We start from the raw sequence: 25,227 nt of genomic DNA, 5'->3' as shown, positions 1-25,227 counted from the left end.
ATACACAGATCTGAAAACTTCTGCTACTAGTATTTTGGATTATATATAATGTTAAACCTACTCAGAAATTAATAAACATTACTAATTTTAATCCATTAATTTCAGTGCATCTACTCTGAGTGTAACTTTGCTGGATATAAGCATTTGTTTCTATATTGCTTCAATTTGAACAAATATGGAATTGCTTAATCCAACATCTATAAAACTATAACAATTTATTCATACAACTGTAAGAGCACTGCTCCATTCTTATATTTACTTATACATTGTTTCATAAATATACCATTATAACTTAACATCTCCCAAAACACATTTTCATGGATCTATTAACAAGCACCCCCATTTCTATATAGCTTTACTTACATGTAATCTGCCTCGAAGTTCTCGGTCATTTCTCATTTTTACATAAATTCGTTCATCAAGACTGAGTCTGATGAGATCCAAGGGCTCTTCTACAGTATTTGTGGTTTGTTGCTATAAGAGAAAAGTGTTTGTGTTTTTTTTAATAGTTGATAAAACGTTGGATACAATTTATTCCAAGGGAAAACTCCACTGAGATTAGTATTAGATGATATTTGATCCGTATTGTTTATTGTTCAATTATTCAACCTTACTGAAATGTCTAAACTCAAGTACAAGAGCAGAGAGAATTAAAAATTACCTGTTGGCACTCTTCAAAATGACTGACAAATAGTGAATTGCAAATCCCTCCTAGGCTATTCAGGCTATACAGTAGTTGCTACAGAGTTAGAAGAATTTAAGGCTATCTGTGAGATATCAAGAAACAGTCAACTAGTTATGATACCCTTTCTAATATCCCGGGCTCACCAGTTTAAACTGTTCCAATAACAATGAATCAATGACAGATTGTTCATAGTCACTTTTCTCGGACTAGGTAGCAAGAATAATGCGCATGATGTCCTCACTTGGTGACATCTGATAATAAAGTTTTGTTTTGTGGGTGTGTTTTTTATTTAAAAAAATAATCCAAAGATAGCAGCAAAGTTTAACTATGCACGGCAGTGCCAGTGAAAACAGCATGAATAAGGGGAAACGAAGGAAGAATAAAGCAGAGGTCCCTCAGACCACAACTTTGTAGCTACCAGGAGAGAACTACGAAAACATGTAATATTTTAGGGACTTATTGTTGTTTATTTATACCCCGCCCCCTCCTGGGTTTCCCAGGAGGGACAGGCGGGCAAAGGTCAACTTTACCGTTATTACGCTCTCAGAAATAAGCGAAATAACAAAAAAAGAGAAGATGAAACGCGCAGTCCGGACGTCGCCCTCGCTACTGGGAGCAGAAACCTGCGTCCAACTAGCGACCCACCTCGGCAGGCTAAGCCAGGCCAGAGACCCACCACCTCAGAGCGCAACGGCGACACCTCACGGGGTCCCGCCGACCCCTCAAGGGCGACCCTCCCCCGGCTGCAGCATCACCCACCTGGTCCACCTCGTCCGCCATTTTTTCAAAGCCAACTCCAGCCTCTTCTCGCGAGATTTTATGCCCCGCCCGCAGCAATTGACGCAGGCGCGCGCTCACGCACAAGCGAAAGTATAGACTTACTGTAGACATACATGCAGCACTTCAGATTCCGGGTCAACTCAGCACCATTTTTTTTGCTCCCCCCCCCCCCCAATGCCTGCCTCAGAAACAAGCGCGAACAATGAGGTGTGAGGATTTCTGCTTAGCTGTGATCGGACGGCGAGCGAGCCCCCACCCTCTATTCAAAAGATGGCAGGCAAATACAGGTGTGTGGGGTGTGTGTGTACACACACACACACACACACACACACACACACACCTGTATTTGCCTGCCATCTTTTATATATATAAAAGCTACTACAAGACGTTAATAATCTCATGCATTCTGTTTTTTCCTATCTCTACCAGAGCCTTATGTTCCCCACCCGCTCAGACGACGATAGCTGCGCGTGCACACTTCTGCTGAAAAGCTCGGAGAAACCCTGCGATTGGCCGCATCTGGAGCGCGTGCTTCCTGATTGCGACGCGGTGGTTATTTGCTTCGCCTTCACATGGCGCTGATTTAGTCATGTGCGCTCAGGTGCGAGGGAGCCATCGCTGATCAGCAGCAGCAAGCAGAATGGGTGTATCATCTCTCTCAAACACTCAAGGCGAAAGGAAAAGCTGCAGCTCAGTGCACAGCTTTGCATGCAAAAGGTGCCAGGGAGAGCATGTTAGACCAATTCCGCAGTTGGAGGCAGCAATGCTTTCAAATATCAGTTTCTGGGAACCATGGGAGGGGAGAGTGCGCTTCATGTTGTTGTTGTTGTTATTATTATTTATTAAATTTGTATACTACCCATTTGTAGTATTTATTAAATTTCTAGTATTATTATTTATTAAATTTGTATACTATCCAAAGATCTCAGGGTGGTTCACAGCACACAAAAAACAAAATAACACAAAATGCCTAACGAGAACAGAAACAAACCAAACAAAAAACCTCCTCTATCCACAAACATATATAAAAGGTAGTAACAGAATATTGTGCTCAGGTCCAGCTTGGGAGTTTTCCACCGTGGTTGGCCACTGGCCTGATCCAGGATGGCTGCTGTTAGGTTCTCATCTCCAGATATAGCTGAGAAACTCTGGAGAGCTCTGGCTGCCAGTCAGAGCTAGCTGGACTGGCATCTGACTCAGTAATACAGGCAGCGTCCTGTGTGTATAGCTGTCTTGGTGCTTTGCTTCTTTGGTTTTCCTTGACTAAGCTGAATGTGTGATCTGGCTTCAGTGAACAGCTCTGAGTTTGAAGCGAGGTGATGTGGTGTTATCAGTGCTTTTCCCCCTAGAAAAATAGGTGCTGGTATTCGCTGTGAAGTTGTTACATACATTTTAACAACAAAAAAGAGGGGCCAGTACAGCATACCCTTGAGCACCACCTGAAAAGAAGCACTGGGTGTTATAAATATGACAGCCCATTCACATAAACAAGTCATCCTTGCAGTCTAGTGATGAATATGTAAGTGTGTTGTAGGCCCTGGACAGATTTATGACAGATGCCATCTTCCAGGAAGAACACAAGCCTGTCACAGGAATGTAGGAAACTGCCTTATATTGCACCAACTAAGACTATTATCTAGCTTGGCATTGTCAACATGCACCAGCAATGGCCGTCCAGCAGTTTTTTCCAGTCCTACCTGGGATCTTCTACATCTAAAGCAGTTGCTTTGCCGCTCATCACATGTCTGCATGTTGCCTACCACCCTGTGTGGCTTGAAAACTTGTAAGCACTGGAGGAAACAAAACTAGTGATGTTGGCCTCACAGAATTAGCTTCATCTTTGTAAGCTCGCCTTACAATTCAATCTCCAGCTTCTTTAGTCAGAAATAAGTCCAATGGAACTCAGTGCAGCTTCCTCCCTAGAAAGTGAATTTAGGATTGGGTGGCTACAATCCTACACACACATTCTTTCTGAGTAGACATGTAAGGGATTGTGTTGTATTTCACAAACTAAAAAAAAGGGAGTAAACTGGTGCCAAATTTCTTCTCCCAAGCCTGAAATCCATAACCCTGCAATCCTAAAACCACTCACTTGGCAGTAAACCCCGTCAAACTCAGTGGGACTTAACGGTACTTCTGTATAAAATGTATAGACTTGCCAGAGGAGTAGCTGTGTTGCAGAAAAAAACAAGAGCCTTGTGCCAGGCATAATACATATGCAGTCCTAATCCCTCTTAAGGAGAGTAAGTCCTATTGAATTCAGTAGGGCTTACTTCTGAGTAGACATGGTTAGGATTGTGCTGCTGGGCTCCTTGGTGACACAAGACTCCCTGATGTATAGCACTGCGCTGCAAGTTGGAGGAAAGTTCCCATAAAATACAAAATAGGACACACATAAAAGAAGGTTGATTTTGGCCATGTACCTTACTATGGATTTGGAGCGGGAGCACTTTGGGCCTGATTTGGGAAAAGGCCACTAAAATTGTATCAGGTTTTATTCTGGGTGCGTGTGTGCAGGGGACGGACTTCTCCATAAAGCGCCACAAGTTTCAAACCATGTTCCTTATTTCTGAGAGGTGGCGGGCTGCCCTGGGATCTCAAAGCGCCCGAGAGTCCCATTGCCAAAATCCGTATATTGCAATGCTTATCAGTTGCCCTGTCGCTTGTGAGGAGGGCCAAGCTGTCGAATCCTGAACGGCATCTTCATTTCCCCCCCAAAGGCTGCAAGCTGCACGGCGCTCAGACCCGGCACGGAAGGGACGTCAGGAAGGAGGAGCAACGCAAGCTGCCAGCCCAGCATCGCGCGGGGCCACTTGCGAGAGAAAGGGAGAACAACAGATGCAACAACCCTGCTCCCCGTGTTGTTTGTAAGCCGCCTTCTTCCGCAGATCGTCTTTCCCTCCCTCCCTCCTGCCCTCCCGGCTGTTTTGGTTTTTCTCCTTTGTGTCTCCATCCGCGCCTGCCGGTGGCTTCTCGCGTGCGCCTCTCCCGCTGCTCCTCCAGGCCGATTTGCCGTGGATCAGGATGGCCAAGAAGCGCAAGGGGGTCGTGCAGCTGCCGGGGCCTCCTCCTCCGCCTCCTCCTCCGGTCCTAAAACGCAGCAGCAAGAGGGTGAGTGGGGGGCGGAGGGATGCAGAATAACCTTAACCGACAGCCTGTTCCTTGACAGCCTTTGCAGCTCAAGCCTAACCGTGGCTACTCAGAAGTAAGTCCCATTGAAGTCGACGGGGCTTACTCCCAGGAGTTTGGATTGCAGCTTTAGAATCATAGTTGGAAGGGACCACGTGAGTCTAGTTCTAGTGCAACCCCCTGCCAGGCAGGAATCCTTTGCCCAAGGTGGGTTTCGAACCCACGACCATGAGATTAAGAGCACTGACTGAGCTTTCGTGAAGCTACCAACGGTTCACTGCGCTTGCTCTCCCTTTGCGCCTCGCCCACTCCTGGGTTATGTAAAAATTAACAGTTTTGCACATGCTCTGGCTGGAATTCCATTGTGAGTGGCTAAAGTTCGGCAGCTTGCTTATGAATCAAACGTCTCATGTTCCTGATACTACCTTATACAACTATGTCATGTGGTTACCATCTTAGTTGTCTCGTTTAAACACACACACACACACACACACACACACACACACACACACACATATGAAGAGGTTACCCCTGTTACCTAAACATGAACATTCTCCTTAGGAACAGCAAAAGTTCCTGATGTATGATCAAGGTGGGGGGGGGAATGTATTTTGCATGTTGCATTGCATTATTTGGCATAATGTTGCGGTTTTTTATTTGCTAAGCCTGCTTGCCGATCAGAAGGTCGGCGGTTTGAATCCCTGCGACGGGGTGAGCTCCCGTTTCTCGGTCCCTGCTCCTGCCAACCTAGCAGTTCGAAAGCACGTCAAAGTGCAAGTAGATAAATAGGTACCGCTCCGGCGGGAAGGTAAACAGTGTTTCCATGCGCTGCTCTGGTTTCGGTGTTCTGTTGCGTCAGAAGTGGCTTAGTCATGCTGGCCACATGACCCGGAAGCTGTACACCAGCTCCCTCGGCCAATAAAGCGAGATGAGTGGATCTAACGGTTAGGGGTCCCTTTACCTAACCAAGTAGTGCATGAGCATTAGAAAGGTGGGATAGAAACTTTTATATAAAGTAAAATTATTCAGAGAAGTGTTTTGCCACAGTCTTAAGATTCTGCTTCTGTAAATAAGCTTGGTGATATCCAGCACTGCCTAGCCATTTGCAGAACGGCTTTTAACCCAAGGAGGTATCTGTTAACATAAGGGAAGGGGAGGCAATTCCTCATTTATACTGTAGCCCCCTGTGACACCCCCATCTGTTCCAGAAGGTTGGAGGAACCCCACCCCCCACAGTGTGGGAAGCGACACAGAGACCTCCAGCTGAAAATCACCACTCCCCTTGGTTTAGTGGACTCCTCTGCTAGATTAAAAGTCATTCTGCAAATGGATAGGCAGCTCTGGATATCTCCTCTCCCGTCTTTTCCATAGAATTGTAGAGTTAGAAGGGACCCCAAGGATCATTTAGTCCAACCCCCCTGCAACGCAGGAATGCGCAGTTGTCCCATGTTGTTGTATAACAAAGTAGAAATAGCAGCAGCAAAATAATAACAACAGGTTTAAACTTTGGGTTCATGGTGCATCACAGTAGTGTTGATTCAAGATCTAATGGGAGGAAGAAATTATAAAGGTTTATGGGAAAGACTATTGGAACCAGTTTGGGTGTTTAATTCGGATTAAGCTTGCATTCCCATCCCCCACCCTAACAGTTTTTGACCATCGTCACATTTTCTTACCATACAGATGATTTTGAAGAGGAAAAACCCAGTCAGAAGAAAACGTTGCCCAAAACAGCTTCTGGAAAAAAGAAGGAAAAGGAACAGGAGAGGGATATCGTTCAGCCACCTTGCAGAAATTCGAATCAGAAAGGACCAAAGCCCAAAGTGAAGGAGGAAAAGAATAAAGTGGTAGAAAGTAAAGGGTCCTGTAAAAAAAGGGTAAAATGCAGGTAACTCAATGCTTAGCGTTTTCATTGAAAGCTGATTTATTTATTTATTTCCTGAATCCGAACATCCACTCATGTCATCCTTAGGGTAATTATACGATTGGTTTCTTTTTGGGGACTTCCTCTTAGCCTTGTCCTCTGAACCCATAGAAAACCTGATGCTGATGTGTGGGTAAAATGTTTGGTCTTTGTTTGGGTGTGCACGTATTTATTTATATGTAAAATTAAACAACTGTAAATCACTACTGTGAATTAATCCTCTCTCAGACTTGGTATTTCACCAACAGACTTGTGGATGAGATGCTAAAGAGTAGATGCATCTGTTCTCTTTCCTACCTTGGAAGTCGAACCGAATCCGTTCCGGAAATCCTTTCGAATTCCAAAATGTTCAGAAACCCAAGCATGGCTTCTGATTGGCTGCAGGAAGCTCCTGCAGCCAATCGGAAGCTGCGGAAGCCCCGTCGGGCATTTGGGTTCCAAAGAACGTTCGCAAACCGGAACAGTCACTTCTGGGTTTGTGGCATTCAGGAGTTAAAACGTCAGATTACCAAGGCTTTCAACAACCAAGGTACAACTGTATTGTTCATATTGACGAAGACACACAGAGCTTTGGAATGCCACATTACTGTGGATGGTTTTGTATCGTTGAATCCGCTGTGTACATTTCAGTGGGAAGGTGAACAGGTTCAGGGATCTTCCTACAAGGCGAGGTTGGCTCACCTGTGCAGCTTCCTTTGGACTCCAGCTCCCAACAAAGTAAGGCTGGTGCCAAGAGATGATGGGAGTTGTGTGGTCCTCCTGATACTGCTCACCAAGAGTTAACCACTTCTGCTGTGAAAGAGGCCTTGTAAAGAGTCACGGCTTAATCTTCTGTCTTGTACTGGGGTGGGGGTGAGGAATCTTGCCTTGTTTCCCCATTAAATTTGAGCAAATCTACACGAACCTGGAGCATGTGTGTGAGAGAGGAAGAGAAATACAGTTTTCTGGGGCCATCAGATACTCATTCTCTAGAAAGTCGGTTTCAGGTGCTCGCTTAACTATGCGGGTTGTTTTTCCTTAAACTAGCTAATGTTCGGAAGAAATTCCTGGAGGTACAAGCTGTCTGACAGTGGATTTTCTTCATTGGAAGGGCTTGGGCTAATAACCTTTGAGGTCCCCTTCAACTCTGTGGTTGTTTCTTTCCCCACATCCTAGTGGTCTGCAGAGCACTCCTCTAAAGAAGGAAACAAACGCAAAAAAAGAATCTCCCGTCACAAAGAGAAAGAGAGATGAAGAAGAAGATGGTGACGATGATGATGAAGATGATGAAAGTGAGGATGAGTGGGAAGATGTAGAAGGTAATACATTTTTTTAAAATTGCTGTGTAAATCTTGGTTCCCTTGGTTATTTTGGTTTATCATTATTTGGACACGTTATTGTCATGCCAAAGTCACCCAAGTTTTATCATAGCTGAATTTCACACACACACACCCCGTCAAAATATCCTCCCAGGGGTGGGGAGACCTCAGGTTCTCCCACCCTGCATGTTGCATTAGGCTTAAGCTCCAGTGCTGAGAAGTTTCAGAAGCAGCCCTGAGTTAGAATTTAACTGCTCATCATCTTACTGGATATTATTGGAGACACACTAATTAGACTGGGATGTTCACTTCCAGAACTTCATCAGCCTGAGATAGAGATACTCAAAGAACTTCCTGTACCGGCATTACCCAACAAAACAGTTGAGATAGAAATTGAGACACCCGAACAGGCAAAGAAAAGAGAGAGAAGGTAAGTTGAGGCCTGTGAGTTTGGTATTAGCAGGGCTTTGTGGCTGATTTGCCCTTTGGAGTTCCTGCACCACTGGAATGAAAAAAGGCTGCCTGGTTGAAGACCTCCTTCTACTGAGGGCCTTGCTTAAGATATTTCCATCTCCGGAACTTGGGTGGGTGGCAGGGCCTTTTCCACTGTGGCACCGGGACTTTAGGAGTGAATTCAGCATTGTGCGAGCCAAATGACTTCAGCACATGCAACACATCTTCCACTCCCTCTTCTCCTCTTGCTGCCCCTGACTTCATCCTCAGATCTAGTCTGATGGGTTGAGGGAAGGTCCAGAGCAGATTTTGGGGGGCAGGGGGAATTCAGGGGTTGCAGAAGCAGAAATTGCTCTGACCCTTAAGCTATCTTCATCAGGTGCCTTTTAGATGTGAAGTAAAAATGTTTCTGCTTGATAAGTTTTTGGTAGCTCTTGGTTGGCATTTTGTTTGTGGTTTGTGTGTGTGTGTTGGGCAGCAGGATCCACTTCTTTTTACAGTGCTTACAAGAAAACAAGAATTAAAATGTAATAGGCTGTTCTGATATATTGTTTTGGCAGCCTAAATTGGTTAGGAAGGAAGAATATAAATACAGGAAATAAATTCACACAACCAGCAGCACACACAAACCCAGTTATGCCTGAGCAGGAAATAGCATAGCATGTGGGAGACATGAAGCTTCACCTGACAGCCCCTGCCCACTCTGTTCCCGGGCCTTCCCTTTACCAGGGTCCCCAATTGCATGGAGAGTTCTACTCGCACTCAGGCAAACGCAAGTAAAATCCCCCTTTGAACCTTGCCCACTCAACAGAAGGTCAGGAACAGAGAAGATAGGAGCGACAGGGCTAGCAGGCAGGGCCCCGTTTCTCCTCCACGAGGGGAAATTTCCTGTTCAGGTATAATCCCTCAACAGAGCTATAGTGTATGTAGCCTCATGCACACAGTAGCATATGAATGCGCTGCTTTGTTTTCTGGCTCCAGGTTCCTGCTCAGAAGCTGGAAAGTTAGGCCACTGCATGGCACTCACTCTTTGGTTTGTTTTGGTCCTCTTGCAGAGAGAAAAGGCAGGTCGAGTTTGAGACGTATCTGCGGAGAATGATGAAGCGCTTCAACAAGGGAGTTCATGAAGACACACACAAGGTAATACGCCTGAATAGTGATGTGTTGGAAGAAGGCAGACACTGCAGGGCTCAAGAGTTCTGCTTCCATTCTGTTACCTTGTTCTGGCACTTGGCAGAAGAGTTTATTGGAAATCCTGGCACGTTTGTATTTCCAAATAGTAATTCTGCGTGTTGTTACAAGGACAAGAGCAATATTGACACCCCAAGCCATTCTAGGGAAGCAGGGATGTAGTTGGTTTAGAACACAGCAAATAGGCTTGTTTATCACGATAAACCATAGCTCATGGTTTACCATGAACATACAGATGGCTTCTGCTTTGCCGCTTCCTTGCTTCCCAAGCAGGAGCAACAAATGGCAGCCCCTGGTTTAATGTTACATCTGAACCAGGAATCGTGGATTACTCCAAACAACCCACAATGCGAAGTCGAACCACGACCCCGGTTCGGATATAACACTAAACCGGGATCAGGGTTTGTTACTGTAGAGAAGCAAAGTCAGAGTGATCTCCGCAATCACCGTCCACTATTAACTATGGTTTACTACGACATATGAATACAGCTAATGTTGCTCAAAGAACCAGTTTCCCCTTTATATACAATGGTTGAAATCTTGGTACAGCTGTCGTCTGACTGGGCTTAAACTTGCCTATTTATGTCTGTTTAAAAACGGTTCTGTGCAGATTTTCCTTCACCCAAAGTAGCATGCAAACAACAGATACATATTTAAAAGCCACAACCAAAATGCAAATGAGCACATTTGAACCATAAGCTGAACAGTTAAAAAAAACCCTATACCAGGTGCAGTCACATAAAAAAGAAAAGAAACCACAGGCTGCTGCTGATAAATTTAGCAAGCAGACACCAGATGAGGCAGATGGGGTTTGTAAATCTTATAAAAGGCAGAGACGGAAGAACCTATTCCGGCCTCAACCATGAGGTTGTTCCATGTCTGGGGCATTAGTCCAACTAGTGCATCAGGACTCACTACCAGGTTGCAGCCTGATTGAAAGTGGGTTGAAACAGCAGCACTACCACCACCAGACAAGCAGGCGGAAAAGATGAAGAAATGGGTCCCTGGATGCATGTTTGGATTAAAGGTGTGTTCTGGATCTGAAAAGGACAACTGGTCACAGAAAAGTCCCACAGCTCGTTTTCTTCCCTTGAAAAGTGAAGTTAACCCTGGCAATGCTCAAATGGGAGCTTAACAAACAAAAACAACTTATTTTAAATATGAAAGCCCCACTAGTAACTGAAGTTCTCTAGGCCAGCTGACATTATATTCAAAATACAGTAAAAGTGATGAGCAGGATGTTGCCCTCACTGGGCAAGGTTCCTCACCCAGGCAGCTGATGCTTCTGGAAGCTTCCGTCTCCTGGCAGAAGGTGCCAGAGACATATGGGTTGGGATGGAGGGTGTGTGTTCTTTAGAAGTCTCTCTCCCTACTTCCACTCTTCAAATGTTCCAAACTCGCAGGCCGCTCCTGAATTTCTTGGCCGCAGCAGATCTCGGAGGAAACAGCCCCCCCTCCCCCTGTGTACAGAGATGCTCACAGAGAGGCGCTTCCTCACGCAGGCTGCTGCCGATAACCTTTCCTGGCTCTCTAGTGGCAGACGTGTGTATTGGGTCAGTGCTGGGCCTGTCTTTTGAGGCATGGAAACAAAACGAGGGAGCCTTATCTAGCATGACTATCCGTTGCCACTTCTCTCTCCTGGGAGCTGCTTCCTTCTCCCAACAGGTCCACCTACTGTGCCTGCTAGCCAATGGCTTCCATAGAAACAGGATCTGCTCTCAGCCAGACCTCCAGGCAATCGGCCTCTCTATCATCCCCACTCATTTTACTAAAGTGCCTGCGGGCCGCGTAGACCGCCTGTTCCTGTCAAATCTTGTCAAGTGGTAAGGGGCTTCTCTCTCTTAATCCAGGTTTGTTTTGTTTTGTTTTGATGGCGTTGCGCTTTTACATGTGATATAGAGTGGGAAGGGTCCCTGAAGGACATCCAGCCCAACCCCTTGCATTCATGTCGGCTGCAGTTACGCATGGTTGTCCGCCTCTATGTAAATCACCCAAGTCACCACCACCCAAGCCTCTTACCATTAGTAATAATAATAATGATAATAATTTATTTATACCCCACCCATCTGGCTGGGTTTCCCCAGGCACTCTGGGCGCTTCCCAACAGAATATTAGAAAAACACAATAAAACATCAAACATTAAAAATTTCCCTAAACAGGGCTGCCTTCAGATGTCTTCTAAAAGTCAGAAAGTAGTTTATTTCCTTGACATCTGATGGGAGGGTGTTCCACAGGATGGGCACCACTACCGAGAAGGCCCTCTGCCTGGTTCCCTGTAACCTCACTTCTTGCAGTGAGGAACCGCCAGAAGGCCCTCAGCGCTGGACATCAGTATCCAGGCTGAATGATGGGGGTGGAGACGCTCCTTCAGGTATACAGGACCGAGGCCGTTTAGGGCTTTAAAGGTCAGCACCAACACTTTGAATTGTGCTCGGAAACATACTGGGAGCCAATGCAGATCTCTCAGGACTGGTGTTATGTGGTCCCAGCAGCCACTCCCAGTCAGCAGTCTAGCTGCTGCATTCTGAATTAATTGCAGTTTCCGGGTCACCTTCAAAGGTAGCCCCATTTAGAGCATATTGCAGTAGTCTAAGCAGGAGATAACCAGAGCATGCACCACTCTGCTGAGACAGTCCGCGGGCAGACAGTGTCTCAGCCGGCGTACCAGGTGGAGCTGGTAGACAGCTGTCCTGGACACAGAATTGACCTGCACCTCCATGCACAGCTTTGAGTCCAAAATGACTCCCAGGCTGTGCACCTGGTCCTTCAGGGGCACAGTTACCCCGTTCAGGACCAGAGAGTCCCTGCGATGTCCGTCCATTGGTCTTGATCCTGCCTTCTGCTTCACTTTCCGGGCGTGACAGCCCTTCAGAGACTTGAAGGTTATTTGTGGGGGTGAGCTATTAAGGTGTTATTAGCCAAGCAAGTAGGGGGAAAAAATAGAATATTGTTTCCTTCTTCAAGGTTTGTTGCGACATTCACTGTCAATGGGGAGCTCTCTGATAACGAAGAAAGTTGGCAGTCCACCCTAGAGAGGCGTTTTGCTGTGTATGCTGCACGAGATGAGGAGGAATTGGTTCATGTAAGTGACAAGGCGTTTTGGGGCACGTCAGACTGCTCTCTTAGTAACTGTGGTGGGGGAAGCGTGAAGCCAATCAGTGGCCCCATGGAAAAGGGATGCAGCTTTGTAGTAGCTTTCTTCATGCAGATGCTCCAAAGTTCAGTCTCCAGGTAGGGTTGGGAGAGGAATTTGTGAATGCATATATCCCCACCCCCACAAAGTAGAGGGGAGTCCCTCCCCTTAGTGGAATTGATATCTCCATGTTTGACAAGCTTCTATCACCCTCGAGATACACTCTTATCTATTAACCCAGGCTTGTGATAGATCTGGTTAGCTGTGCAGATCTGTGGATTTTTACATTTTAATGCTAACCAATTACCGTATTTTTTGCACCATAACACTCACTTTTTTCCTCCTAGAAAGTAAGGGGAAATGTCTGTGTGTGTTATGGAGCGAATGCCTATGGATGGCAGGGGGATCTGCTGCAGTCGTGAGCAGAGGATCCATGGTTCCTCTTCCCTCCTCCCAGCAAAGCGGGAGAAGAGCCGCTGAGTGGGGAGGAGAGAGGGACAGGGAGCCTGCTTGCTTTAAAGGAGCAAAGCGGGAGAGGAGAGGAGCCTTCTCCCCTTATACCCCTCTTCTGCATTATTAGCAGCATCCTTCTCCACACACCCCATGCGTGCTCCTTGTCCCCTGAGCGCTTTTCCTTCCCTCCCCACCTAAAACGTGGTTACAAAGCATGGATCCACATGGATCCTCAGGATTTTTGCATTGGGCTACCCCAAACTCACCGTCAGATCACATGTCTGTGGCCACAGCATGAACCACAAAAATCATACACCCACTGTTTCGTTATAATATTTTTTTCTTGTTTTCCTCCTCTAAAAACTATGTGCGTGTTATGGTCGGGTGTGTGTTATAGAGTGAAAAATACGGTATGTAAATTTCACAATGCTTTGATATTACAGGATGATTTGCTGCATTTCCCCCCAATGTTGTAATTTATATGGGCACTGTTAAATTTTGCTGTTGGGGTTTTGGAAACCGCTTTGCGATCGATACACAAATACTCGAGTAAAAACAAGAAATGCGCAATCTGTTACTTCCTCTGTCATTCATTGGCATACATGGAGAGCCCTCTATTTTCCTAGTTAGCTTACATTGGTAGGGAAGCTACATCGACCTCCAACGGGCATAGGGGGCTTCGTCAACCCTCACAGAACATGGAGAGCAGGTCAAAGTCTCCAGTATGCCAATCTGCTGTGGGCAAAAGCTGTTCTGGATCACTTTTAGACTAGAAATTTGTTACAAAGTCCTGTGGGTTAAAATCCTTTGGTTAAAAACAAAGTGGGGTGGAGGGTGGGTGGGAGGGAAAACCTCCATTCACATAACTCCAAATCCAAACTAACAAACAATAATATTTTTTCATTTTTTCAAATAGATATTTTTACTCATTCTACGAGCATTGCAGCTACTTTGCCGCCTTGTGTTGTCTCTACAGCCCATTCCTCTGAAAGTGTCGGCGGAAAAGGTTGGTGTGTCTCCTGGAGGGCTCTCAGTGAGACAAACATGCATAGGATGACTCTGTAAAGCAGCAGTTCTCAAATAAATGGGTTAACCCAGGCTTCCTCAACCTCGGCCCTCCAGATGTTTTGAGACTACAATTCCCATCATCCATGACCACTGGTCCTGCTAGCTAGGGATCATGGGAGTTGTAGGCCAAAAACATCTGGAGGGCCAAGGTTGAGAAAGCCTGGGTTAACCCAAGCATTCCAGGGAGCTGAAATACTTGCACGATACGACTTTTTCCTATGTTAATGGACAAGTGGTGCAAACATCAGAGTGTTCACTATTAAGATCACTTGTTTATCTCCCTCACAGCACATTGGAAGTACAGTGGTACCTTGGTTCTCAAACGCCTTGGCACTCAAACAACTTGGAGCCCAAACACTGCAAACCCAGAAGTAAGTGTTCCGGTTTGCGAACTCTTTTCGGAACCCAAACATGCTCCATTTTGAGTGCCACATTTCCGTTTTGAGTGTTACGCTGAGGTCTGTCTGTTTTTGCTATTTATTTTGCGTTTTTGTTTTTGCGACTCTTTTTGTTTTGTTTTTGTACCTATGTGGAACCCAGTTCAGCTACTGTTTGATTGATTCTGTGACTGCAGTACATTGTTTATTGCTTTCATTTTATGAATCAATGGTCTCGTTAGATAGTAAAATTCATGTTAAATTGCTGTTTTAGGGTTTTTTTTAAAAGTCTGGAACGGATTAATCCATTTTGCATTACTTTCAATGTTAAAGCGCGCCTTGGTTTTGGAACGCTTTGGTTCTGGAAAGGACTTCCGGAACGGATTAAGTCTGAGAAGCAAGGTACCACTGTAGTACAAAAACACATTCTGGAAATGCAGGTCTCGTTTATGTGTTTGCTCTGTGTATGTACCTCAAACAGAATAGAGATCATGATGTTACGAGCTTGCCCACAAGAGAGCCAGTGTGGTGTAGTGGTTAGAGTGTCTGACTAGGACTTAGGGAGACTTGGGTTCAAATCCCCACTCAGCCATGAAGCTCAACCAGTCCTCAGTTTAACCTACCTCAGACGGTTGTTCTGTGGATAAAAGGTGGGAGAAGGCCCAGGCATGCTACCTTGAGTTCATTGCAGGAAAGGTAGGAAATGAGCATAGTGAGTAAGTAAGAGGCCTGTTGAACAGAGGAGGTGCCTTTGTACACACATATATTTGCTCAGAACTGTCTCCAGTAGGGTACATGGCAAAATCTACAGCTTAGTATCTCCATAGTAGATTATGTAGGGCTGTGGGCTCAGGTTCTACAGGTCTGCTAATTCAGAGCAAAGCAGCTCTCTTTTACCAACTAACATACTGAGACCAAAACTATTGGATCACTGCAGGGTGTTTGTCTCATCTGCCTTGTCTTTTGATGGCCCATAGTCTTCTTCTTTCATTTCCCCCCCTAGGGAAAGACCAGCTCCTCCAAGAAGCGCTCTCTCAGTGCAGTTTCCGAGGAATCAGGTGGCTCTGCCAAAAAGCCTAAACGTTCCTCGAAAAAATGTGCAGGGCCTAGTAAGGTCAAGTCAGAGGCAGGCCAAGAGAAGGTCCTGTCAAGGAGCCAGGAAGCTGACAGGAAATCATCCCCAACAGGAGCCAAAAGGACAGTAAATAAATCTACTCCACCTAGGAGTGCTCAGGAAGAAAAGGAACCTGGTGTGAGCAACCTGAGGGAAAAGGGAGGGATGGGGAGGACCAAAAACGACCGCCTGCGAAAAGTGGCCTCAAAAGTATCATATAAAGAGGAGAGTGGAAGCGACGACGGCAGGGATTCTGAATTCCATGCTTCAGAGGAAGACGAGGATGAAAGTAGCATCTCTGATGAGGACTTCGAAACTCCCAAGAGGAAACCGAGGTCGTCACTAGGGACTCCGAAAGCAAAAGCAGCTCTTAACAACAGGCGGAAGTCTGGGCCTGCGGTTCTGAATATACCCAAGAACTCTCGGACGGTTGAGAGTTCGATGGGGGAAGCGGCTACCCCAAGCTCTTCAAACCCCTCAAAGAAAAGGAACAAAATAATTTCTAGCGATGAGGATGAAGGAGGCGATGTGGGACCAGGTAAGCAGAGAGGCACTGACCAGTGGCTGGAGGTTTTTCTCGAACGGGAGGACAAGTGGGTCAGTGTGGACTGCGTCCATGGCACCGTTGGGCAGCCTCTGCTGTGCTTCAGACACGCCACCAAGCCCGTGTGCTACATCATCGGCATTGATAACGACGGGTGCGTCAAGGACGTGACACAAAGATACGACCCGGCGTGGATGACGTCAACAAGGAAGTGCCGCGTGGATGCCGAGTGGTGGGAGGACACCTTGGAACCGTACAGAAGCCCTTTTGTGGAGCGAGAGAAAAAGGAAGAAAGGGAGGTAACAGAAGGGAACTGGTGGGTTTCCTCCTCCATGAACAAAGCTATGTCCTGGTTGACTAAGAGGTCCTCCCCCCTCTCTTGCTACTTTTGATACCTGGTCTGTGTAAACATGGTGGGTGTAGAAATACATGGGAAGATGAGTCTATGAGTCAAGTGCCTTTGGGTTTCATTAAACAGCACAAGCTTGGCTTTGGGGAGGAGGGAGAAGGAAACGGAGGATACAGGTGTGGCAGGGTTATCAAGCTAGTACCAGCTTAATTCAGCAATGTGAGGGTGCGGACAGGATTTTAGGCCTAGGATGGTCATAGCAATCCAGAGCCCTGGCAGGGTATGTGATGATTTCAGCTGTCTTAATGAGCAGACAGTCATTTAGGGTGAGATTCCTCTAACAATGCCCCTTCTCCTTGTGCTTGCAGCAGGGCTTCTGGAATTCTCTGCTTGCTTGAAGAGCACCTGAGAGCTGGCTCTCGCAAACAAAGGATATCAGAAGAGCACTGCTGGGTCAGACCAAAAGCCTCTTTGAGTCCAGCCTTATTTATAATTCCATCAATTTCTTTCCATTTATGAACAGCTTTCTATAAGACATCACAAAGCAATTTAACAACAAAAGCACTTTAAATCGTTTTGTGTATACAGTCATACCTCATATTGTGTCCACTTCAGGTTACGTGTTTTCGTGTTGTGTTCCACGGCAACCTGGAAGTACCGGAACAGGTTACTTCCGCGTTTCCCCGCTCGCGTGTGCACAGAAACACTAAATTGCGCCACGCGTGTGCACAGACCCAGCACTTCATCTTGCATCAGTTCCGTGTTACGGATGGGCCTCCAGAATGGATCCCGTCTGTAACATGAGGTTTCCCAAACTTGGGTCTCCAGCAGTTTTGGGTTTTTTGGACTACAATTCCCATCGTCCCTGATCACTGGTCCTGCTAGCTAGGGATGATGGGAGTTATAGTCTTAAAAAAGCACCTGGACACCCACGTTTGGGTAATCCTGGTGTATAAGAACAGTTTCATGTCCAATATGGATAACAGCATTCTGTTCACCCAGTGATGAACCAGATGGCGCCTTTGGAAAGCCTATAGGTGCCACAGCCCTTTCCGGCTCATGTTCCCCAGTAACTGATACTGCCTCTGATAGGGGAGGTGTACGCAGCTGTCATGCCTAGTAGTCATTGAGTCAGCTTGTCCTCCATGAATTTGTTTTTTAAAACCTGTACAAGTTGGTGGCCTCTGTGACAACTATCTCATGGATCTTCTGCTTATCCCTAGTGGGTCTGTTGCATATTCATTCATCAGTCGATGACTCCCAGCTGAGTGTATGAACGCACTCTATTAATAAAAGTATTCCATCTGGAGGATGTGGTTCGGTTGATACAGAAGTTCCGTCGGTTTTGTTAGAGCAGGGATGACTCCCTTATGACCCCTGGATCAAGTAATCCTGTGAAAGCTGGCCCTGATACTGTCTTTATGTTTGTCCTCCAAATAATTGAAGAATCTGCTTGTGCAGCGTAAACTCTAAAGTCAACCACTTACGTCATGTCTCCCAGTTTCTAGTTAAACTTCAAGACCAGCCCCTGCCGACAGCCATTGGTGAATACAAGAACCACCCACTTTATGCCTTGAAGAGGCATCTCCTTAAATACGAAGCCATCTACCCGGAGACAGCTGCTATACTAGGGTATTGCCGTGGGGAGGCTGTCTATTTCAGGTGAGAGTCATCTGCCAGGTGTGTATGGCGTGAAATGTGATTTCATGTGGCTACATTGCTCTGTTGTCAGATACCAGATTTCTCATTGCCAGTACTTTTGTTCACCTTTCTTTTTTAAAAACAAAACAAACCAGGGTCCACAGACAGACAAGGGGGTTAAGGTTAGGGTTAGACCTAGCAGAAGTTGACTGGCTTGGCAGCTGCTGGCCAAGATTTGTTTCTGAGTGCTGAATTCAGGTTCCTGAGTGTCCCGTTTATTTTCTTTCTTTTTAAAGGAAAAGGCACGTTATTTCACCCTTGTGACTTGATAGAGTTGCACGTATATAGGCAATTCCTGGTGAACTCCAGGGGTGGGGAAATCTGTTGGTTGGAAGTTGGGGCTTTTCATAACCCACATAGCTTGTTTTCCCTCCCATGACTCACAGAAATCAAATTATGCAAAACTGTTTGATCTGTGCAAATGTACTCGGTTTTAGTGGTTGCAGAATTTGGGTTGTATTGGCAGAGAAGCACCCAATATACTTAAAAAGAAAAATGTATGTGTGTGCTCACATTGAGAATATTTGAGGGTACAGTTCATTTGGACTTTTTCAGAGACTGTATCCATACGCTGCACTCCAAAGACACCTGGCTGAAGCAAGCTCGAGTGGTCAGGATTGGCGAGGTGCCTTATAAGGTAAGATGACAGCAGGTCCACTCTGAGGCTGTGGTTGGGCACCTATAGCTCAGTAGCAGAATGAGAGATGCATGCACAAGCCCTTATGAGCTGAAGAACAGAACAGGCCTGCTGGATCAAACCAAAGGATGGAGAACCTGCCACCCTCCAAAGATGGTTCCCATTAGCCCCAATTAGCATGGTCTGTGGCCAGGAATGATGGAACCTGTAGTCTAAACCTATCTGGAGAACCAAAGATTCCCCATCCCTGGCCTATTACCCAGTCACAGTGGCCAGCCCATGGGAAGCCCACATGCAAGACCTGGGAACCAATGGCTCTCTCTTACTTTGGTTCCCCAGGAACTTGTTTTCAGAGGTGTGCTGTCTCCAATCTTGGAGTTACCATATAACCATCGTAATTATTAGCCCCATCTCATTTGTATCCAATTAAAGCTAAGGATAGGGGATTATTTTTTTTTACTCAGAGTAGACACAATGAAATGAATGGACCTGCATTGGTTATGGTCATTAATTTTAATGGGTCTAACTCTGAGTAAAAGCCAATTGCAAACAACCCAAAGTAACCAGGTTGAGAAAGACTTGTATTCGGGAGACCCTGGAGAGATGAATTCCGGATTGGCATTTCTACGAATCAATAGAGTGCAGCCGTTCTGCAGCCTTGCAGTTTGGTGGTGGCCTGGGATGTTGCTTCAAGGAAACTGCGAGAGAGCATTCATGAGCGGCTTGTGTATCTTCTTTCCATGCTTCTGTGTAACCTGAGAAGTGACAGCAGGTGCTTCTCCCTTCTAGTGAGATGAGTGAGCTTCAGGGGCTCTCACAAACCTCACTTTGAGGGGGGACGGTTGGGTCGACACTGTGAACTTTACAGGCAAGAAGTGGGAACGGATGAGAATACTGGACTCGTGTTGTGTTTGCACAGATGGTTATAGGCTACTCCAACCAAGCAAGGAAAGCACGGATGGCAGAACCGGCAAACAGAGACAAAAAGGACTTGCCGCTATTTGGCCTCTGGCAGACGGAGGAATACCAGCCCCCTGTTGCCGTGGATGGAAGGGTAAGCTGGAGGAGAGATCACGCAATCACCCTGGGAGTGGCTCGGGTGGTGATTGCACAAGATGAGGTCTTTTCAGAGGTGGCCCGAGACCCTGGAGCTTCCTCCCTGGGAAAATTTGATTCCCCCCTCATTGCTGATCTTATTTAGTCATCCAGATCTTTGGGAATTAAGCTCCTGGGGACCTAACCATTGTAGATATTAGATTGAAGTTTTTCTGTTTTTAGATTTTTAATGGTGCTGTGAAATAGTTTGTGATGATGGTTTTCTCTGTATTCTGCACTGTTCTGGGCTTCTGGTTTGGGGCCGGGGGGGAAAGTTGCACAAAATGAAATGAATTTCCCATTAATGAAAATGAAGAATAAAGGTAAATTGAGTGGGTACTTTGGTAAAGCTAAATCTCTCTCTCCTGGGTTGTATAATTTAACTGAAAATTTTGCGTTACGGCTCACGTTCTTGTAAAATGTACTCGCCCATGTAATGTATCTACTGTTTCTCATTTTAATTGGTACCAGTCCTGTGCTTGGCACTTTAGCAAGAACCAATTTCTGCATAAAAGTATTAGCATAATTGTGATTTTTCTTCCTCCCGCCCCCCTTTTCTTTGTCCCTGTTTTGTTTTCAGGTTCCCCGGAATGAATTTGGGAACGTGTATCTCTTCCAACCCAGCATGTTGCCCATAGGCTGTGTGCAGCTAAAGCTTCCCAACCTCCATAGAGTGGCGCGTAAATTGGATATTGACTGTGTCCCAGCTGTTACTGGATTTGATTTTCATGGTGGCTACTCGCACCCAGTGTACGTCCCACTACTATTCACTTTAATCAGGCTTGGGGTGGCCTTCATCACTTGTTCTTGACAATTGGTTTGCCAGCGGAGAATATGCCCTGGATCTCTTCATCCTACACGGCTTACCTGCAGTAATCGTAGTGTTGGCTCAAATGTAGCCATCACCTTGCTATGCCCTTAGCAGAAGGGGAGCTGAGCACCTGTTTCTCTTTCTGCTGCCTTCCTTTGTGTTTGCATCTTTTGTCTTTGAAACCATGCCATGCAGACAATGGGAACTGGCTTAAGTTTAATCAGTGGTTCCTAAACTTTTTTGGGCCACTGTCCCCTTGGCTCCATAAACTCATCCCCTGGCTCCCCTGCCCTATGAAAAGCTTTATTCAGAATAGCAGTTTCCACAACCCGCTAAGGAAGGCAATAGCACATTTATTCAAAATCCTGTTTAATCTGTTTTGTTCAACAAAACTGACGAACTTGATCCAGTGATGACCAGCTTTTCAAAGTCTGGTAGGACACCTCCAGTGCTTCCCTGCTTGGGAGTCATTGAGCTAAATGATTAAATATTTTTCCATAGAGGAAACTAGTGAAGTTTATTTATTTGAAGTTCCATAGCTCGGTGGTGGTCCTGCCAACCTAGCAGCTTGAAAGCATGTCAAAGTGCAAGTAGATAAATAGGTAGCACTCTGGCAGGAAGGTAAACGGCATTTCCGTGCGCTGCTCTGGTTTCACCAGAAGCGGCTTATTCATGCTGGCCACATGACCTGGAGAAACTGTCTGTGGACAAATGCCGGCTCCCTCGGCCAGTAAAGCATGTTTAGCCTGGAGAAGAGGATGTTAAGGGGTGATATGATAGCCATGTTCAAATATATAAAAGGATGTCACATAGAGGAGGGAGAAAGGTTGTTTTCTGCTGCTCCAGAGAAGCGGACACGGAGCAATGGATGCAAACTACAAGAAAGAAGATTCCACCTAAACATTAGGAAGAACTTCCTGACAGTAACAGCTGTTCGACAGTGGAATTTGCTGCCAAGGAGTGTGGCGGAGTCTCCTTCTTTGGAGTTCTTTAAGCAGAGGCTTGACAACCATATGTCAGGAGTGCTCTGATGGTATTTCCTGCTTGGCAGGGGGTTGGACTCGATGGCCCTTGTGGTCTCTTCCAGCTCTATGATTCTATGAGATGAGCGCTACAAGCCCAGAGTCCTTCACAACTGGACTTAACTGTCAGGGGTCCTTTACTTTTACCTTTAGCTTGGTGGTTGAGTTTTTGATTTGCATGCAGGAGGTCCCAGGATCAGTTTCTGGCATGTCCCAGTAGAGCTGGGAGAAAAACCCTTGTATGAGACCCTGGAGAGCTGCTGCCAGTTTCTGAGCTAATGGTCTGACTCAGCACACGGCACCTTCCTCTGTTCCTATTTCTTATCATTCTTGCGTCTCACTTTTCAGCCCCTCACAGGATCCCAGGTATTTTCTAACCATTTTCCCCTGTCACTTTGAAAGTGCTGACATAATGGAGCTCATCAACACTCGACAGCATCCAATTGGCTATTTGTCTTCCTAGGATCATTTAAAACTTCCCCAGCTCAGTGCACAAATGACAAGTTCTCGTCATCTTTTTCTTCGCCAGCACCGAAGGTTATGTGATCTGCGAAGAGTACAAAGAAGTGCTTGTTGCAGCGTGGGAGAATGAAGAAGCCGAGAGAGAGAAGAAGGAAAAGGAGGTGAGAATCACTCAGAGTTGGAGCAGCAGGAACTGACCCTGCCAGAAATTGGCAGCGTTACAGATCTAATTAAATAGAGAGCTGTTGATAGTTTCCACAATGTCTTATAGCTCCTCCTATCCCAATAGGTGATAGCTGTAAACTACAAATGTTTAAGGATCTATTGCACAAATGGAGTTCCTATTGAACTTCTCCATTAATGTCATTGTTAGGGAGTGCTCGGCATATCCAGTCATTCCTTCAATTTCTGATAATCAGGTGTGGCTGCCAGGGCTTATTTATGTTGCCAAAACGAATTCTTCCATGGACAAGAGGTGGGTCATCAGTGGGCTTGCAGGAATCCCAAAATTTGCTGCATTTCTTTAAAAAAAACCCTAAAGGGTAGGAACCCCCAAAACAACTAAAGGAGGACTGAGCATGGCCAGTGACTATGAAATGCTCACTTGCATTTTAGCGCCTGCTTAATCTGATACTTAGTCTTAGTTTACATTTGATGTTCTCCTTTTCATATGATTGTATTGGTATCGATGCTTATTTCTCTCTCTCTTGCTGATCAGCTGAATTATTTTGAGTTGATTGTATGTTGCTTGTATTTTAATAGTTGTTTTTTTACATTGCATTGTACGTTGCCTAAAGGCGACTGATAAATATAACCAGCAAATGTCACAGATTGTATAAATGCCTTTGATATTCTCCTTCTTCCCTGTGAGCAGATGGAGTTCTGTCAATTACATGCCATTCTTTTGTAGAATGTAAGGCCAGCTATAATTGGATTGGTGTGTGTGTCCATCCTTTGATTTCTGATTGAGTGAATTTTAAAAAACAGAAGCGGGAGAAGAGAGTCCTGGGGAACTGGAAATTGCTGACAAAAGGGCTTCTGATCAAAGAGAGACTGAAGAGACGCTACTCTACCAAGGTAATAAAAGGCCTTTAGTCTCTATTTTTACCTCTATAAGGGTGTTCCTGCTGACATTATTCAGGCTAACAGTAACTTTGGGGAGTTTACATTCAAGGTATACATACATAGACTGAGGTGTGTGCGCAGTTCTGTAGGCAAAAAAAGGTAAAGGACCCCTGGACGGTTAAGACCAGTCAAAGTCGGCTATGGGGTGCGGCACTCATCTCGCTTTTCAGGCCGAGGGAACTGGCATTTTTCCACAGATAGCTTTCTGGGTCTTATGACCAGCATGACTAAACCACTTCTGGTGCAATGGGACACCGCGACAGAAGCCAGAGCACACGGAAACACGATATCGCCACAGCGATATCTATTTATCTGCTTGCACTGGTGTGCTTTCGAACTGCTAGGTTGGCGGAGCTGGGACAGAGCAATGGGTACTCACTCCATTGTGGGGATTTGAACCGCTGACTTCAAATCAGCAGACCCAAGAGGTTCAGTGGTTTAGACCACAGCGCCACCCGCAGTCCTGTACACATTTATTTAGGAGCAAGTCCTACATAAGTGTGGCTGGCTTATTTCTGAGAAGTGAGTAGGATTGCAGTTTGTTTCAGGCCATTTGGATGACGGGGCTCAGCAGTGGCTTAGATCAAGATGCTGAAGGCCACTTGACCAAAATAGCCACGAACTGTGTAAAGTTTTAAGAAGGAAGCAGGTGACAGTAAGTTAGTTCTGCAACAGCTGGCGGGAAGGGAAATCAATCCTCCTTAACTTCAGAAATGGGGAGATATGAACTGAGCTCCCCCCGCCCCTTTCTTCACACATGCACCCACCTTCTGGGATGTTACAGGTAAGAATAAATTGCCATGAAGAGTGGTGGGAATTGTGAAACCAATGCAATTGAGGCGTTGGGATTTTTAAATCAGCCATGCTTAGCTGGCAACCAATACACATTTTACTGTTTTAATAGTGGGTTAGGGGTGTGTTTAATTGCTCTGACGATGCTGAAATGCACAGTGGCTCCTTTGACTTAGTTGTTGTGGAAAAGGGCATAGCCTTCCACAGAAGGGAGCAGGTTCATATGGGACAAGTGATAACAAGAGCACATTATTTTCACCTCCAGGGTTTTTTGCTTGAAGTCATGCCAGTGGCAAAATCCTGAAAAGTATTGCCTTGTACTTCAGTGATTCCACTTTCTTGTCAATGCAATTGTCCAAGATCATCATCTAAACATTGGAATTTGGTCTAGATGTTTTTGCACAGCCAGCTGAAACTCCTTTGCAAATGAGGTTCTCTTCACAGCAGAAATTAACATCCCACCATTTGTTGGCTTTTACTTGTTTGTGAACCATCTTGGTGTTCCTTCTCAAAATGAATGGCAGTACGTATATTCTTGCTTCTCTTTCAGAATGAGGCAGCAGGAGCAATGGTGACTCCAGGAGGCGGGTTCTCCTCTGATGAGGATGGAGGCGGAGAAGCAAGCTCAGAGACACCAGCTGGGGATGTGGACGTTTCTTGGCCCCAAAACCGGCAACTGGAACAAGAGAGGGAGGGAGGGAAAAGGACCAGAAAGAGCAAGAGGGAAAAGAAAGGAGAAGCAAAATACTTGTTCCCATTTGAGAAGCTGTAACTGGAAGCAGCCACGGTGGCAAAGAAGAGTCGAGTCTTTTTTTTTTATGAGACCAGCTTCAGGTTTAGGAAATAATATATTTTTTTATTTGCTGCAAGATGGAGATTTGGGTTTTGACTCAATATGTGCAGAGAGCAATTGTTTGTGTGTGAAAATACTTCTGGTGAAAATAAATCAGGGAGTTCATAGGAACCTTTATAAGTCTTGGCCACAGAATACACATTTTACTCCATTTGCAGTTGCAAATGTGGATTGTGCCAAGTTGGCTAAAAGAGCTTAGCATTAGATATGTTTTTATTACCCTCTCTTCAG

At 45.7% G+C, this 25,227-nt stretch overlaps 2 protein-coding genes and 1 long non-coding RNA gene across 4 annotated transcripts in view; 1 reads left to right on the top strand and 2 right to left on the bottom strand.

Annotated features, from left to right (window-relative positions):
- LSM3 (LSM3 homolog, U6 small nuclear RNA and mRNA degradation associated) overlaps positions 1-1,493 on the bottom strand; it is a 2,362-nt gene extending 869 nt beyond the window's left edge. Inside the window, exons 1-2 of the mRNA XM_081903453.1 lie at positions 1,445-1,493; positions 364-474 (exon numbers count right to left, since the gene is read on the bottom strand). Of these exons, the coding sequence (XP_081759579.1) occupies positions 364-474; positions 1,445-1,465 (132 nt within the window). The 5' untranslated portion in view covers positions 1,466-1,493. The remainder of the gene's footprint in view (positions 1-363; positions 475-1,444) is intronic.
- Positions 1-22,286, bottom strand: part of LOC309365496 — a 25,297-nt gene extending 3,011 nt beyond the window's left edge. Inside the window, exon 1 of the long non-coding RNA XR_014166203.1 lies at positions 21,912-22,286. This is a non-coding gene — a long non-coding RNA (uncharacterized lncRNA). The remainder of the gene's footprint in view (positions 1-21,911) is intronic.
- XPC (XPC complex subunit, DNA damage recognition and repair factor) lies at positions 5,159-25,227 on the top strand. Of its 2 annotated transcripts, XM_081901560.1 has the most exons (15): positions 6,278-6,482; positions 7,674-7,816; positions 8,132-8,246; positions 9,325-9,409; positions 11,126-11,283; positions 12,425-12,542; positions 13,963-14,052; positions 15,495-16,448; positions 18,000-18,160; positions 18,755-18,836; positions 19,756-19,890; positions 20,512-20,681; positions 22,294-22,387; positions 23,214-23,303; positions 24,694-25,227. In XM_081901560.1, the coding sequence occupies exons 4-15, from the start codon at positions 9,365-9,367 to the stop codon at positions 24,913-24,915; spliced, it is 2,319 nt and encodes a 772-aa protein (XP_081757686.1). In that variant the 5' UTR covers positions 6,278-6,482; positions 7,674-7,816; positions 8,132-8,246; positions 9,325-9,364; the 3' UTR covers positions 24,916-25,227. The 2 variants fall into 2 exon arrangements, with proteins under 2 accessions (XP_081757687.1, XP_081757686.1); XM_081901561.1 differs by lacking the exons at positions 20,512-20,681; positions 22,294-22,387; positions 23,214-23,303; positions 24,694-25,227 and adding an exon at positions 5,159-5,186 and having other exon boundaries at positions 19,705-19,877.

The sequence above is a fragment of the Podarcis melisellensis genome (assembly GCF_964234715.1).
Source record: "Podarcis melisellensis genome assembly, chromosome: 2".
NCBI classification, from domain to species: domain Eukaryota; kingdom Metazoa; phylum Chordata; class Lepidosauria; order Squamata; family Lacertidae; genus Podarcis; species Podarcis melisellensis.
Note: the sequence above shows the minus strand (reverse complement) of the source record. Positions and strands in the feature narration are given on the sequence as shown.

Excerpts from the sequence above, each read along its gene's own strand:
- XPC (XM_081901560.1), top strand. The coding sequence starts at position 9,365 with ATGATGAAGCGCTTCAACAAGGGAGTTCATGAAGACACACACAAG. Across the intron at positions 22,388-23,213 it reads GAGAGAAGAAGGAAAAGGAG|AAGCGGGAGAAGAGAGTCCT; the intron begins GTGAGAATCACT and ends TTTAAAAAACAG. Across the intron at positions 23,304-24,693 it reads AGAGACGCTACTCTACCAAG|AATGAGGCAGCAGGAGCAAT; the intron begins GTAATAAAAGGC and ends CTTCTCTTTCAG.